We start from the raw sequence: 16,515 nt of genomic DNA on the forward strand, positions 1-16,515 counted from the left end.
GATTCAGCTCGGTGCTGTTTGGTGGGGCTGTTTTGTGGGAAGAAGTAGATTCCTCCTCCTGCAGTGGGTTTAGGTCCAGCCAGGAGACACTTTGGGTGTTGGTATGAGGTAGTACAGTCCTTTAGCAGTCTTGGCTGCTGTTAGTGAGAGGTAATTCTAACAACAGAGAATAATGCCTGGAATGTAACGCTTATTTCTTTTAGATGCCCTTTGCTTTGATGTCCAGCAGAGACAACCTCTGAGGCCATTGGCATGACAGTAGCTTTGGTCACTTTTGGGAATTTGAGACTATGTGGACTCAAAACTGTTCCCTTTGCATGGGTGGGCTGAGATAAGCCCCATGTCTGAGCTCCAATCCTGTGACTTACTTGAATCTTTCCCATTTCCCATTAACTGTGTAGCTTTAAAAGTTAAACAGCAAGCCTCTTCTCTTCAGACCCTCTTCTTTCTTTGTTGCTCTCATGTTCATTCTCATTCCAGCTCCCTAAGGGGAAAACCAAATGCCATTTGCAGTTCACTGCTGTGTATTACATTTATTGCCTCAGTCTTTCTCTCTTGCAGAGCATGAACCCAGCCGACCAACTTCTTATCAGTTTGACGGGCTGTGACTGTTGTCCTGGTGACCAGCATAGTTGCACTATCATCACGTACAGAAGGCAGCAGAAGAGATGCCTCGACCTGTGGATGTAGCTGTGCCTGCGCATGATATGCCAGTAAGTCACTGGGATACAGGAAGATAAGGTCCAAGTCTTGGTCTGTGTATGTGAAAGATGAAGCAAAACCAAAATGGAGAAGCATGCAAAGTTAATAGCTATAAAAGAAGAAATGAGAATGTGCGTAGGAGTTGCAAATGCTCAACTCTTCTCAGCATCTGATCTGTGTGCCCATAATTTAGTGCATTTGTATTCAAGAGAAGCTTGCCCACCGGCCTGCTGCCTCTTTGCCTTTCTGTCTTTTTCTACCCTCTCCATTTCTTCCATTTCTTACTTAGGTTTATGGAATGAGAAAGAATAATGTTAGTAACACTTCTGAGTCACGTTTTCCATCCAGACACACCATGCTTAACCCGTTCATACACACAACCCTGTACAACATCAACTCCAATTCACTAATTACTCACGTGAATTGATCAGACCGATTTTTTAGTGCCCTGTCACAGATTATCTTCTAGGTGCTAACAGAAAGCCCTGCTTTGAACTGCATACGATCCAAGTGGAAGACAAGGAACAACAGATGGAAAGAGATGGGTAAGGGGAGCGCAAAGAAACAGTGAGACATCATTACTCAGCACATAGGCAACGGTGTCAGCACACCAGCTGCCTAACGCTTGGGACAGCTTTTGCAGGCTACGCAGTGTATTCTTGTTTTAGTGTTGGCTAGTTCACTTAGATATTGCCAGCTTTCAGCCATTGAAGACAATATGGGATGGGGTAACCTAGATAAAACCAGATCCTGGCTAGTACAGGCTATATGTTAGTTAGGGGACAAGAACATATTCAGGTCTTCTACCTGTGAAAGGCTGGTAACAAGCCTGCCGGTTTCTGTGCTGAGCAGGGACAGCTTTAATCTGCTGGGGTCCAAGTGGGGCACGGCCCAGAGGCTCGTGTGCCCCGTGTTACGTGTGTGGTGGCATGGTAGTGTAGCCGTGGTTGCTATGGGGAGGAAGTGTCTGGTTAATCCCCAGCCCAGCTAATCTTCCATGGCTAATTGAGGGTTGAATATGGTTGGTTTACTGTAAAACCTGGCCTTTCTGAACACTTATTACCAGGCATAGCTCCACAGTCATCAACAGTCCTGCACTAGACCCAAAATTGTGGGCAGGTATGTCTGAGCTGCTGCCTGTCTTGTTTTGCTTATGTATCTATGCCCTTAGCATTGCCCTCGCCTGTGTTTGCTTATCTGCGACCTCCAAAGGCCTTGCAGCAGATAGGATGCTCCGCTAGACCTGCCCACCGTCTGCTCACATCTGTGTATCTCCAAGCAGCCTGCGTGGGGGTTGGATTTCTGTGGGCAGCATTGGGAGGGGGAGCTGATGCAGCAGATCTGTCTCCCAGGAAGGTCTCTAAGGCGATGCTTCAGGGCAGGCTGTATTTCAGTGATGGTGACAGGGAGAAGGGATATGCTTGTGAACAACATGAGTCAGCCCCCATGCCAGGGCTCCTGGTGGGAGATGCCACATCTCCTGGCTGCAGGATCAGAGCCCTGCTGACTAATGAGGAGAGGTTTAAGGATGTTATGGGATGAAGCTTCTGTCATGTAAAATTCATGGTGCTAGCAGGCCACCTTAAATAAAACATTACCCTCCCTGAAACAGACACAAAGTTTTCATTTCATGCTTGTAAAAAAACACAAAGAAAGGATGTTTAAAGAATGAGGGAATTCAGGACTGGTTTGAGTGTGCCAGTCTGATGTGACCCTGAATCTGCTTTCACAGCAGCTTTGCACTGGAATGACGCATGCACGTTGCCCATGAGGAAACAGCAGTGAGGGAACATCATTTCAGTTAGAGGAGGAGAGGACTCATGCTTTCTGAGTAGCAGAAAGAGAGGAGTTGCATTTCTCGCTTCTGCAATAGCTTCAGTTCTGGGGTGGCTCCATGAGCTTCAGTGACACAGTGAATGCATGGTGCCGGCGGGCAGCAGAGCAGACCTGCACCAGCTCTCTTGTTACGGGACAGCTGATAACCTGGCTCCCATTACAATTCTGCTTCTGCTTTTTGTTCGCCTGCCTGCCTGTGCCTATTGTCCTGCACTCATTAGTACTTCTGTTACTGAGATCAGACTGTTTTCCTTGGGCTGCTCATAACTGTCCTAGGTGTGGTGTATACTGAAATTTCTAAGGGACTTGTGAAAGTCCCGTGTACCTTGGGCTAGTAAGGCACGATTATGTGGCCCTTCCTTTGTAACATGAGTTCTTCCTCTTATGGGAAGCTGATAAATGAAGAAGAAGCTATTGTTTGTTGTTGTTACAAAAGGCTCTTGAGATAAATGGGAATCTGGCACCAACAACTAACTGCGTAATTTCGGGAGGGTAGCTGAAATGGCTGGAAAGCAGTATCTGCTACTAATGAGTGCAGTGAATAATTGCTGCCTTCAGTTCTTTTTCAAGGCAGTATTAGTTTGCTGGTTTTAACAATAAGATGGAGAACGCATGTGTCAGTGACTGATAAAGTATGTTATATTTTTATATGAATTGATCACCAAAAAGTATAGTTACAGAAGATTCAGTGCAATATCACATACAATGTGTTGCAGGTGATAGGTAGCAGAAGTGACCCATGTGTGAGTCTTATGTGAGGGATGGAAAAAAAATGGGAAGTTTGGGGTATAAGAAGCCATATCCATGATGTTTATCCCAAACCACTGGTTTTCCTGGAAGTGATGTTAGAATCATGTGGCATAGCAGCATTAGATGATGACACAGTGATGCATGGCTAAGCCTCCAGCCAGCTTGTATCACCCAGGCCATTCCAGCAAGTTTGTAGGATATGTCCCATGTTCTTAAAACACTTCTGAGCATCCTTGCATATGGTTCTCACTCACCACCCCAGAAACACAGAGCTGTGCCACATGTAAGAGGGCCTAGCCTTCCCCCATTCATTTGTGCTGTTTCTATTTGCAGGAAAATCTACAGTTGCCTGCCCTGCGTGGAGGATGTAGTTTGTGTAGCTTTATCTCCAGTGCATACCTAATACTCAGTGGCAGCATGGTCTTTGCTGGAGAAATGTTATTTGTAGTTTGGAAGTTGAGTTGGATCTTTTCCAGTTGTCCTTGTCTCTGCCTGTGTTGTTTCTTTTGAAGTTCTCATTTCTTTTTGGGGGGAGTCACCTAGATGGTACCAGCACTTAGCTCAGTGAGGCAGACTGCCTGGGATGGGAGCTTCAGGGCTTGAGATCAATTACAAAGGACAGTTGAAAACAGCCTTTCTGAATTTGAGTGTGTGCAGCATGTTGGTGGATTGCCAAAGAGGCAGTTGGGACCCCAAAAGGGCCCCAGTTCCTGGGGCAGCAGTTCCTGGGCAGAAGCAGAAAAGGTGTCAGCAAGCACCAGGCCCTCCCAGCCAGCTCAAGCCCTTCCCTTTCCCCCATGGCAGGAGCAGCCTGTCCCCATGCTTTCATCCTCTCAGCAGCAAAATGTGATGTTACTTGCATGGTTTTGAAGCCAGGAGCCAGCAATATCTCCCAGCTGTGCAGAAGTCCTGGGCTAGGGGTGGTAACCTGGGGAGGTGGGCAAGCAGGATTTCTGTGTGGGGCTCCCCTCCTGCTGAGATGCAGCAACTTTTGCTGGGGCTGTTGCCAGAGATGCAGCCCATAAAGGCACGTGACTCATCAGCTATACAGCTGACCCTATGCCCTCGCAGATCATATACATCTGAATTTTTTCAGGTGAGTGGAAAGTCAGAAGACCTGTGGGCCTGGAGACTAGTTTCTGGCACTTTTTGTGGTGGTTAATTTCTGGAAATTTAGGCTGTGGTTCGTCTGCTCTGAAATACATAGATTGACGTCTGAGCTACGCATTCTGAATTCCTTCTATTGTTGATGGAGAGAATTAGGCAGTGCTGGTATGCTGCTTGACTGGCCTATTTTAGATGTCTGCATTTGCTTGGGAGGAAGGGCACTGCCTATGCCCGTGCCTTTTTTCTGGTTATAAAAGCAGTCTGGATTATCAGCAGAGTTGTAGACTTCTCACACTGGCCATGCAAGGTTAGTAAAAGGATTCACATACCCAGAACTTGAACTGCCTGTTAACTCACACACTGGGCAAAGAATCTGGATTCCCCAGACAGGCCAGATGAAAACCAGGCAGGTAGAGACCTCAACACAGAGGGTCCCTGCTAGGTCCCAGCTATAGGGGCCCTCTCCCCTTCAGGGAGGATCCACCCTGGCTTGGTTGTCTGGTGGATATCCATCATGATTGTGACCACTAACCTGCTGAATGAAAAGCTGATACAGGATTTAGTTGCCTCGAGTTGTTTTGTTTGTGCCAGGGAGGCAGGAAGAGGTCTCAGGAAATAAACTTGAATCTCTGGACAAGTTTTCTGTTGCTGAACTTTGCTCTCCTGCTGACTTTTGTCTAGCTGCTGAGATCTTGGGTTTACCCTTTCAGGAGTTGTGAAGATCTAAGTAAGTGCAGTGTTTTGTATGATCCTTCAAACTCTGCCTGATTCCCCACCTCCCATAACCCCCTGGCATCTTTTCTGCTCCATATCCTTGTCCCTTGTTACCTGCATCACTGCCTTGCCTTTTCATAGCCTCTCTGTGCTCTTGTCTGGTTTGATTTGCTCACTGCTGCATGTACTTTTTTTCATTGACTGCCAAGGCATGCAACCTGCAAGGTCTTTTGATTGAGTCTGACTTTGCATTTTAAAAAGAGGCCTGAGATCTCAGTAACCCACCCAAAGAACTAAAAAAACAAACCACCCCAAACAAGACAGACAGGAAAATATACAGTGGATCTTTCTGTGCTCTCATAAATAAAAGTCAGACAATCACATGGTTTTCTAAAAATAACAGCCATAGTGAGCGTTTCGGTAGGAATAATACTGACCTAGTTTGCATGTTGCCCACATGCAAAAATAAGTTGGTGAGGAAAACCCAACTGCCTGATGTGGTATTTGCATTTGCTGAACCAGATCTGAATTGAGAGGTGGTTAATTAGATCTTACATTCTCCTCTCGGCAGCCCCTCTGGAAGTTTCAGGGAAGAGGGGAAGGGGGGATGCTCACTGGCAGCATGGCCCATAGCAGTTAGCTTGCCTTCTGCATGGGCTGGATGTGTGGGTTGCACCTGTGTGGTGCAGTCGGTGAGGGTCCTCATGAGCAGAAGTCCTCTTCTGTAGACTCGGTCCAGGATGTTCATGTCTGGAGAAAGGGCAGAATATCTCTGTGATCAGAGGATCTGAATGTGTGTATGTGAATTTAGCCTTCTGTCTCCATCTGTGAGGCAGATCAGAACGTTTTGGTGCTGAAGGAAACCTCCCTTGACTGCCCAGCTCATGCCCACCCCCAGTACTCAGTCTGTGCTCCTGTCCTTGTCCCTGTGGCCAGCACTGCAGCATAGCCCTGGGGTGGGAGCTATAACTTGCAGGACATGAGAGTGTCTTGCACTAGCCCCTGCCTGCCAGCTGCTTCTCATCCCGCCAGAGGGGATGCTGCTCCGGTGCTGGCCTGGACCTAGAGCTGCTCCCTGTGGGCAGCTTGGCATCAGTGACAGCAGTGACAGCAGCTGTCAAGGGCTAACATCAAGCTGGCATCCCTCACAGTGATGGACACCCTCAGGGTCCCCTGATCACTGGTCTGGTGAGTATTATTGGTTAATATGAAAGGTTACTGGGCCTGGCTTATAGAGGGGCCTGCTAGGATCTCGGGGAGATGAGGAATGTGGTTGTAGACAAAATGGATCAGTAGCAGAGGCAGGAAGAAAAGGACTTGGAGGCCTTTACTCCAGGGCTGACCAACCTTTCTGTCCCTCTGAGCCTCATACCACCATCATTATGTTGTCGAGTGCCACAGGACGTGCTTCCCGTCTCTTGGAGAACTGGCAGATGGAGACATGTCCTGTGTGGTTCACCAGCAGGACATGGCATTGCCTCGTCAAGGCCTCCCTAGCTTCCCAGGGGCGATGGATGTGCACTATGTCTGCAGCTGGATCCCATCGCGACCTGGCAGTGCAGGGCTCAGCAGACCTCACTGGCTCATTTCCTCTTGGCGTGACGTGAACCAGCAGTCCTTGATCCAGCACAGCCTCGCTGACGGCAGCCCAGGGCCAGGAGCTGCCTCCGAGCTGCCGGAAAGCCGCGGGTGGCTCCGGAGCGGCAACCCGGCCACCCCGTTGTGCGGTCGTGTCCTCCACGGCTTTGGCACATCTCAGCCTCTCCATGGAGCCGTGGCTGCCTGGCCTGCTGCGTGTGCTGAAATGAGGGCTGCAGTCCTTTCCAGACTCTGAAATGAGAGCAGAAGCGTGTCAGGGAGTGCTTTGTGCGGATATGGATAAAGCTCTTTTATGACTAACGGATGCCATCGCTTTCCCTTAAGATGATATCCTCTTTCTTTCCCCCCCCCCTCTCTCATGATAAGTGATATATGAATTTCTGACTCCCTGAACAGCCTCGAAGCTGGGAAATGCTCTCATTCAGGCAGAGAATCTAGGTCAGCTGTTTGTAAGAATAGATCAAGCCTTCATTGAACGCAGTGGACGGGCCTTCAGCAGGATGGGTTTTTTTTCCTAGCTTGTTTTGTTCATAATGAGCTCTGAAAGTTGACAGACATTTTGTGGACGGCAGCTATAGCTTCCTGCCAGCAGGCTAGATGCAGGCATTACTGATCCAGTGCATCACAGGGGAAAATCAATAATATGAAATATTAATTGTGATTTTTAATTTTTTTTTTAACCTAAGATGGGGCACTCAGTAATGAAGATCTATACCTATGTTCAAGAGGATCTGATTCGTGAGGTGATACATTATGAAGAAGGGGCTTAAATTTTTTCTCTGATTCCACACCTATAAATAACTGCTCTTACATATGGCATCTAATTATTTAATTGTATATGCAGATTAGATAGTCATTTACATGCTGTCATCAATGACAGCAACTAATAGTACTGGCAGTTATTTCCAGGCGCATATGGTAATGCCAAAGGTTTTAAATATCAGTCAGTACCTGCCATACATATCAATATCTCTCCCCATCTCTTCCCTTCAGAAAATGTTAGAATAAATTACTATCGTAAGGTACATCTGCTGCTTCTTGGAACTAGTTGTACCATGGCATATCTGTTGTGTTATATATTTTATGTAAGACTACAGTCCAGCTTGTAGTTCCTGATTTGTCTGTGTGTGATGGCCCCCCGAGACTGGGAAGCAAAAGGAAAGAAAATGTTAATATGCTTTTTCTCCGTTGTATTTACACTTGTGAAGGGTGAGGGAAGGCAATTGCAGATATGAAGGACTCGGGTCCCATTGTACAAAGTGGGATCTGTAGCCATTTTGATCCAGAAGATATTTTACAGCTATTTGGCCTTCCCTTTGCGTAGACCTAAATGGTTACCCAGGGTAACGTTAGTAGGAATCAGGGCTAGGGAGTGCCCAGTTCATCTTCTTATCCTCATCAACAAAATCATTGCACTCTTCTTCTTCCTGATGTAAAACAGGTTTAGAGCATGAAAGCTTATATTTTACTGCCATTTTACCCATTTTGCCTGCCTAAGATATACTTAACTGTGAAGAGCGTGGTAACAGCCAAGGAGACCTCAGTGAACATGTAACCATTATTGGGCTTGGAAGCTGCCCATTAAAACCTTGTGCAGAAAATACCATTAAAACCCCATTCATTCAAACAAACAAGCTCCAAGGCAGCTGCCTTAAAATCCAATGATTCTGTGCTGTGTCAAGATCAGCTATATTAAATTGGTTTGCAGTTTGTGCAATTTTCAGATGTTATTGACTCCAAGGCATTTGTTGTCATGTAGCCATGGATCTTACAAACACCACTCCACACCACTCTTTCCGGCTCACTAAACAGATGTGTACAGCTAAGAGGCTGAATATTCTCTTTGAAACTAAAGGAAATAGTCACTTACTTAAATCCTTTGTTGGAATGTGGCCTTAATGCTCTTTTATTAATTGAGTTCCAAGAGTCTTGGCTCTTGACAGCCAGTAAATAACATGCACTGGAGTTCTAAGGTCATAACAGTACAGATAACATGCTTGTTCAGGATGGGAAAAAATAGTGGTTCCTTTTCTAATTTGCTTGATAATTTAGAAACATCCTTACAAGTTACCTAATTTTGGTTCCTCGAAGACCAAATCTTTCTCCTTTGCAGGGAAGAACTTGCTGTGAGTGATGAAAACCGGCAGAGTTGTTGTGATGAAGGCAGCAGAGGAACGCTGCCAATGTGCTGGCAGTCAGTGCTGTGCAGCTCTGGGGAGATGGGTTGGTGTCTCTGAATCTTTATATAGTGCTCCCTCCACTTTGCTGAGAAGTGGGAAGCAACAGAAAGATGAGATAATCCTGATACCAGCAGCAGATGAATGCATTACAAATACTCTTTCCTTTCCTTTACCTTGCCTGTATCTGATGCCTCCCCCCTCAAGTTTTGCCCACCTCTTTCTTTGTCGGTATTTCTTCCATTCCTGTGAAACAAGAATGGGTCAGAAAATCATAGAATCATAGAATGGTTTGGGTTGGAAGGGACCTCAAAGATCATCTAGTTTCAACACCCCTGCCATGGGCAGGGACACCTTCCACTAGACCAGGTTGCTCAAAGCCCCATCCAACCTGGCCTTGCACAATTCCAGGGATGGGGCATCCACAGCTTCCCACAGCAATTTGTTCCAGTGCCTCACCACCCTCACAGTGAAGAACTTCTTCCTTACATCCAATCTAAATCTACCCTCTTTCAGTTTAAAGCCGTTAACCCTTCTGGTATCACTACATGGCCTTGTAAAAAGTCCCTCTCCACCTTTCTTGTAAGCCCCCTTCAGGTACTGGAAGGCTGCTGTAAGGTCTCCCTGGAGCCTTCTCTTCTCCAGGCTGAACAACCCCAACTCTCTCAGCCTGTCGTCATAGGAGAGGTGCTCCAGCCCTCTGATTATCTTCATGACCCTCCTCTGGACTCACTTCAACAGGTCCATGTCCTTTTATGTTGGGGGCCCCAGAGCTGAACACAACACTCCAGGTGGGGTCTTACAAGAGTGGAGCAGAGGGGGAGAATCACCTCCCTCGACCTGCTGGCCACGCTTCTTTTGATGCAGCCCAGGATACGGTTGCCTTTCGGGGCTGCAAGTGCACATTGCCGGCTCATGTTGAGCTTCTTGTCAACCAACACCCCCAAGTCCTTCTCTGCAGGGCTGCTCTCAATCCACTCATTGCCCAGCCTGTATTTGTGCTTGAGACTGCCCTGACCCATGTGCAGGACCTTGCACTTGGCCTTGTTGAACTTCATGAGTTTCGCACAGGCCCACCTCTCAAGCCTGTCAAGGTCCTTCTGGTTGGCATCCCTTCTCTCCAGCACATTAACCACACCACACAGCTTGGTGTTGTCGGGAAACTTGCCGAGGGTGCACTCGATCCCACTGTCCACGTTGCCGACAAAGATGTTAAACAGCACTGGTCCCAATACCGACCCCTGAGGAACGCCACTCGGCACTGGTCTCCACTCAGACATTGAGCCGTTGACCGCAGCTCTTTGAGTGTGACCATCCAGCCAATTCCTTATCCACTGAGTGATCCGTCCATGAAATCCATGTCTCTCCAATTTAGTGACAAGGATGTCATGCGGGACAGTGTCAATTGCTTTGGACAACTCCAGGTAGATGACGTCAGTTGCTCAAAGTGTTGAAGACTCAGGGAACTTCCGCATCATGTAGCAGTGCTGAATTTTCCAGTGCCACGTCTCCTCTAAATGCTTTTCTGATTTTGGAAGAAAACACAGTGGTGCGGTGTAAATGTTTTATCACCATGTATTTGGGAGGCCTGCTTTATTCAGCCTGAATGCATGCTGATAAAAATTTAATGCTTCTCTTTGTGCTCATGCAGAGTTCCTCCCCAGGGTATTTTTCTGAAACCGTTTCAGAGGATGATTAGCTCTCTTCTAGGACCCTTTGGGTTCCTCTTGTTGTAGCAAACCCCTCGTTGTAGCTAGCTAGGTCCAATGTTTAGAGATTGCAAAAGCCTTTTAAAACTGACCTTTTTACAGTGTGACATGGCATCTTCTTGGATATCCTGAGCTTTACCAGGGCTAGTAGCTAAACCAGCTCCCCGCTCACTGTGGGTTGGGAATGGCGTTCTTACTCAGAGTTGCCAGAAGTGACAACGGGAGATGCTAGGTGCTGAACATTTCGGAAAATGTGATCTATTTAAGTGTCTATATGAAAGCTGATCTCTTTTCTCTCACCTGCTCTCCTAAATAACCTGTCTGCTGTGTCAGAGTGTTTAACAATGAGGATAGGGGCCCTGAGTTGTGTTGTAAATATATCCCATTCCATATAATAACTCCTTTGGCAGTGCAGGTACATGGTGTGTTCCTGCCTTAGTTTGTAGACAGATATACCTGCCATGAATGTTGAGTGGAGAAATGGTTGAGTTCTGATCCTGCGTTAATATTTAAATGTGCCCAGCTCCTAACTGAGAGGTCTCAGGATGTCCTGGAAGCCAATCCGTAGTTATGATTTTTAGCCTCCAGATGGTGTCTGGCAGATGTGCCTGTGGAGCCATGTCAGTACAGTGGGGGTGAAACACTGGAGACTAGAAATGACACAACCACTGGCCTCCTGTGCAGCAGAAGAAACATGAAAATGATGTAATGTGGATTTTCAGTCCCAAATCTCTCCATATACTGCTCTGTGAGGGCTGTGGGTACAGATGTGTGTAGGAAGTTTCCTGCAAAGTTGAACCTAAAGTTTTTCCTGCTGGAAAGAATCTATGTAAAAAGGCACAGAGGAATCCTGTCAATCTATGCCAAATGAAAAGACTTGAATAAAATAATGTTAGGCTTGTCTGTCCAATTGGAGATGCAATATTCATAATACAAGCTTTCCAAAAAAACCGCCTCTGGATGAAATCATGGATCATCTTGAAAAGAGGCATAGTGGTGGTTGAAGTAATGCATTCTTTACCACACTAGCAAACAATATCCATAATTTATTTTTTAAAAATCTCTTTCCATCCCAAGGATAGCAAGCAGCATTTAAGTTGTAGTTTCCTGGTGGCAGACCTGCCCCTGGAGCCTTCCTTGGGTAACTCTTCAGATAGCTCATAGAATTAGAAACCAAGCTGTTGGGTGGCTGCTCTTCTAGGGATTCAACCAAACCAACAGCCCGTAGCACTGCAGTCATTTCTGTGGCAGAAACACTTCCCTCAGCTGCTGTTCAGGACTTGGGCTTTCTGAGCGCTGAAGTGATGAGGGTGGACCCTGAGTAACAGGAGACAAGGCGTGTAAAACTACCTCTGGGATAATTTTCCTTCGTGTTTTCCTGATCCCTTTTGAGGCAGAGAGGCCAGGTCACCTGTCCTTCTAATCCCTCCTTGGTACAGTGTACTTCTCAGTTTGACATGAGGTATATATTGTTTATATAGAGGTATATATGGTAGGAGAACAAGGTCAGACAGTATCTCTTCTTCACCTGCTGCCCATGCAGGATTCCAGAGGCCCTGGGCAAACACAGATTTTGTCAGCCTGCCTCACTTCGCAGCCCTGATGTTTTCCACACCAGCTGCTTTCCCTGCTAAGTTATTGTCTGTGAAGAAATTGGAAAATAGCCCTCAAACCTTTACAGAAGCTTTATGTCCTGCCCAGCCCATGCTGTAGCAAGCAGCGGGGGGCTTTTACCAAACCGGGGTGCACGGGGCGAGGGGATGGAGCTGACGGGCTCCATCCCCTCTCTGACCCAGGTCTGTGGGCCCCGTCCTCTCCCTGTGTCCCCTGCAGGTGCCAGTGCCCCTCTGAGGGCTGCAGCCCCCACCCCTCCACACCGGTAACGCCAAACCAGCCGCTGGCCACTGTACAGGGCAGGGGTGGCATGGAAACTGCCTCCTGCTCCTCCTGGTAGCTGCTATTTCTGCACCTCCCCACAGCTAAATATAACCTAACTCCAAAGAGGGCCTCGGGGTTGATTAAGTATGTGAAAATTAACAAGTTTACTTTGAATTATTATTATTTATTATTATCATTTTGGGCATTTGGAGAAACTCTTTTTTAACCAGTCTGTATTGCGTGCCATGTACTCTGTCTGGTGGATACATTTTTCTCCCTCTTCCACTGATGCTGAAGGAAAACAGAAGGAAGTTGCAATTACTACAAGATCCTCAGTCCTTGCTGGAGGCCTGCAGGGCAAAATCAGGGAGTGGAATTCCCAGCTTGGTCCCAGTTTCTTTACTGAAGGCTAAGCTGCTATTTCAGGAAGTATTGCTTTATTCTTCTCTTTCTACATGGATCAGATATTCTTAATGCAGGGGTTTTTAGGGTCACTTCCAACATCCCTATTGCTTGACTTTCTACAGTGTATCTTTAAAATTTTGGGGGCTGAGTGATTATTTATTTATTATTACTATTATTATTGTTGTCAAAAGGGGGAACATCTTCCTTAAAGCAATGCTTGTTTCATTCTGTAAAAAAAAACAACAACAAAAAACCAACCCCAAAACCAGAATCAGGCAAAATCCCCAGGAATTAGCTAAAAATGTTCCAAAGGAATGGCAAAGTAGGTTATTAATTAAGTGAAAATTGAGGTCAGTTTGGAATGGGGTCCTCACAATTAGAAGGAAAACAGAGGCAGTGCAAACTGTACATCAAGTTCAAATGTGTTTTGTTTCAGTATTCAGGGCAGGGGAAGGGGCAGTATTCAGTTGTTTGGGGAACTTATTCTTAGGACTTTAGTGTGGTTTCTGAAACTGCTGGGACCATGCAGCCTGTCTGTCTGCTTGTCAATCCATCTGTCTGTCCCCTCTAATAAACTGAATTCCTCCAGTTTCAGACAAATCTGGAGCAGGAGAGAAGTCTCAGATTAACTTCTGCAGAACAGGATGAAAATCAGTGGCTGAGCAGAGAAGAGCTACTCAAGCAAAGGCGGTCAGTAAGAGAAAGGAAGGAGGTTCCTTCTTTCCCTTTTGCTCTGACCATGGCTGTCAGACAGCAGCAGCAGCTCCAAATTAGCTCCAAACTCGCAGCTTTTTGGCCTGTTTGGGGTAACACAGATCTCAGGGAGGCGAGGGGGTGCAGCCTGGGGTGAGGAGGCACTGTAGGGAAGCAGCTTTGTTTCAGTTGTTGCTATGGGAAATGTTGCTTGTATTAAATATTTGTGCTGCTTTATTTACTGTTGCACACACACGGGTTAGCTGGAGAGTAAACAGGGGATTTGGTGAGCAACAGAGGCAAGGAAACCATGTCTGTGTACCTTCAGATTGAGCTGCTGGGTGGAGCCCCTGATGTCTAATAAAGGCTGAGTTCATGCTGTATTTTGTTCCTCAACAGGAGCAGTGAAGGTCTATCCTCTCTCCTCAGCCAAGTATTTTCATGAAGTGTGTAAGGATGTACTATTCCGTGCCAGTCACCCTCTGTTAGTTTGGTTAAAACTAGCTTTAAAGTTTGTTAAAACTGACTTAAAACCCAGTCAAGTGCACTAGGGCAGGGGATCAGATGAACATAGAGATGCATGCAACCTGTGGCTGCATTGCCTCATTTCTTTAGGAAATGGCATTATCCTTAGGAAATAAGAATAAATATATGCTTTCCACAGAATGATAAACAGCTAATTTTGCACAATTAACAAAGTCACCTCTTGCATATGACCATTATGGCAATGCCAGCTGCAATGTCAAACTGGAGGGGAAGGCATTTTTGGTTTGTTTGTTTGTTTTCTCTCTCTCCAAAAAGCCTACCTTGCTTATAACACAGACTGTCCGTTCTTTGATTGCTGATGAAATCACAGATGCTGTGTGTGGGTGGAGGAACACATTGTCAGACTACAGCATAGCTTCACAAAGTGCTTTTGCATGAATTTATATCTGAGGGAACCACCATGTTTCTGTGCCATACTCTGCATGTTTTATTATCATAATTAAGAATTCTTGCTGCCACCTTTCATGCCTTTGGTTCAAAGTGGTGAAGAGTACCAGCATGTTCTGGAAACAAAGAAGGAGGTGAAAAAACCCCAGATGTCTCTCTCCAGATCCTGCAGATCCAGCCCGCCTGTTAGGACTCAAGTGTGTTTCATATAACAGATGCTACTGAGCACAAAGTTTCCATTGTATATGCCTGACTGTGTTCATGTAGAGTCCCAGCAAAGCAAGCAGGGGCATCGCTGCATTGCTGGAATTGGAATATTAATGTAATTGGACTCTTGCAAAGTCATTTAATTTGAAGTGCTAATAGTCTGACTTCATCCGATTAGCATCCAGACCAAACAGCTATTGTTCAAGGCAGGCACACAATCCACTTATTATGAAGGGATTTTATCTACATAGGCAAAAGAAATGGGAAGCAGCAAGATTAAGTCAACAGAGAAACAATATAAAAATTTATCTGAGATATTCACTTGTTTAGTGAAAGATTCCAAAGACAAAGGAGTTACAGTTTTTCTGAGAGAGAAAGACAGAGTCTCAGTGATGTGGGGAGGCTGTGGGCTTTCCCAGGAGCTCCAGGCAACGGGGGAAACTCCTGAACACTGGGGATGTTCCCAGAAGACAAATTGCTCGTCAAATTGCTGTCCTCAGTGAGCATAGCAAGGGTCAGGGCAGGAAGGAGAATGACCCCCCTAGAGAACGTCACACTGTGGATAAAATAGAGGCATTGAAACACCAGGAAGAAGGAGGGGGTAGGGGCGGGCTTCCAAGAAGTGGCTTTGGAGGAAGAAGAAGGTCATTTGGTACACCTGACAAAGGAGATTGTTCAGAAGCAGAACTGTGCTTGTTACAGTGCTGTGTTCTTGTGGTTTCCTACTGCCCTTCTTTCTGCTTGGAAGGACTCCCCTTGGGTGGGCAGCTCAGGAGCCCAGGAAGAGGCAGGTGAAATGTAGCAGTGCCCCAATTCCACTGCCCAAAATGATGGTTTTGGACAGCAAACAACCCCTTTGCATTATGTTAATAATTGGTGAAAGACCTTTGTTCTAGTTTGATCTTGACCCTTTTCAGCTCCTTTTCTGTAAAGGTGTAGCTTCCCTGGGGACTTTGCTTGTCTAGGCATAAAACCATTCATGGAAGCACTGTGGTAGAAGATGTTCCTAGAGATTCAAATCATCCCCATGTTTTAGCTGCAGAACTTTAGCCTGAGCAGTAAAATGGCATTAGAGACAGAGGGGAGAGACCTGTGCACCCTGCATGTGCTGTTAAGGCACACAGACCCAGAAAACCAGGATGCTGGTGGCCTTTTGGCAACTCCTTTGTGGCATGTCCTCTCCTGGTGCAGTGCATTTCCCTTCAGTGATGCCATGCTTCAACCCTTGCCTTTGGAAAGTAGTTGTGGGAAGATTTGCACAGAGTGGGTGATGATGGATTGCTGCTCCTGCTGCAGCAGGAGGGATGGGGCATCACCTCATGCTGCTGACGGGCTCAGTGCCCACCGTCAGGAAGACCATCCCCAGCCTGCTGTCCCTTTGTAGGGTGTTCATAGCTGCCTGCTCCCCTAGGCAACTGCCTGCTTTGCCTATACCCACACATTGCCCCTGGTTTGTGAACCAATTAAAGGTGGAACAGATGAGATCTGGATTGTTGGTGCTGCAGTGCTCAGATGGGGTGTGCCCTCAGGGCACTCTCATCTTGCGGAGTGTCTACCATGGCTTTGATTGAGTGGACCATGGAGCAAGACATGGTCCTAGCCTCGGGAATTCTATCCGTCTCTGCTCAGTCACTTGCCGCTTTCCACAGGCTCACATTGTATTCCCTTGAAAGAAGCTTTCTGGGAAAATACAGCAATTCCCATACGTCATGTTGCCTCAGTTTAGGGCACGATCTGCAATGGTACTGTGTTAAAAATCCATATGCTGCAGAGAATCTTGCCTGCAGGACTGGCACTTTGACATC

General features: G+C 46.5%; 1 protein-coding gene across 1 annotated transcript in view; it reads left to right on the forward strand.

The window, feature by feature from the left end:
• The window catches only part of LOC142031918 (exocyst complex component 3-like protein 2), a 53,804-nt gene that overhangs the window by 10,781 nt on the left and 26,508 nt on the right, over positions 1 to 16,515 (forward strand). The window contains exon 3 of the mRNA XM_075029777.1: positions 562 to 713. Within this exon, the coding sequence (XP_074885878.1) occupies positions 669 to 713 (45 nt within the window). The 5' untranslated portion in view covers positions 562 to 668. The remainder of the gene's footprint in view (positions 1 to 561; positions 714 to 16,515) is intronic.

Source organism: Buteo buteo, chromosome 6 (genome assembly GCF_964188355.1).
Source record: "Buteo buteo chromosome 6, bButBut1.hap1.1, whole genome shotgun sequence".
In the NCBI taxonomy this organism is placed as follows: Eukaryota; Metazoa; Chordata; class Aves; order Accipitriformes; family Accipitridae; genus Buteo; species Buteo buteo.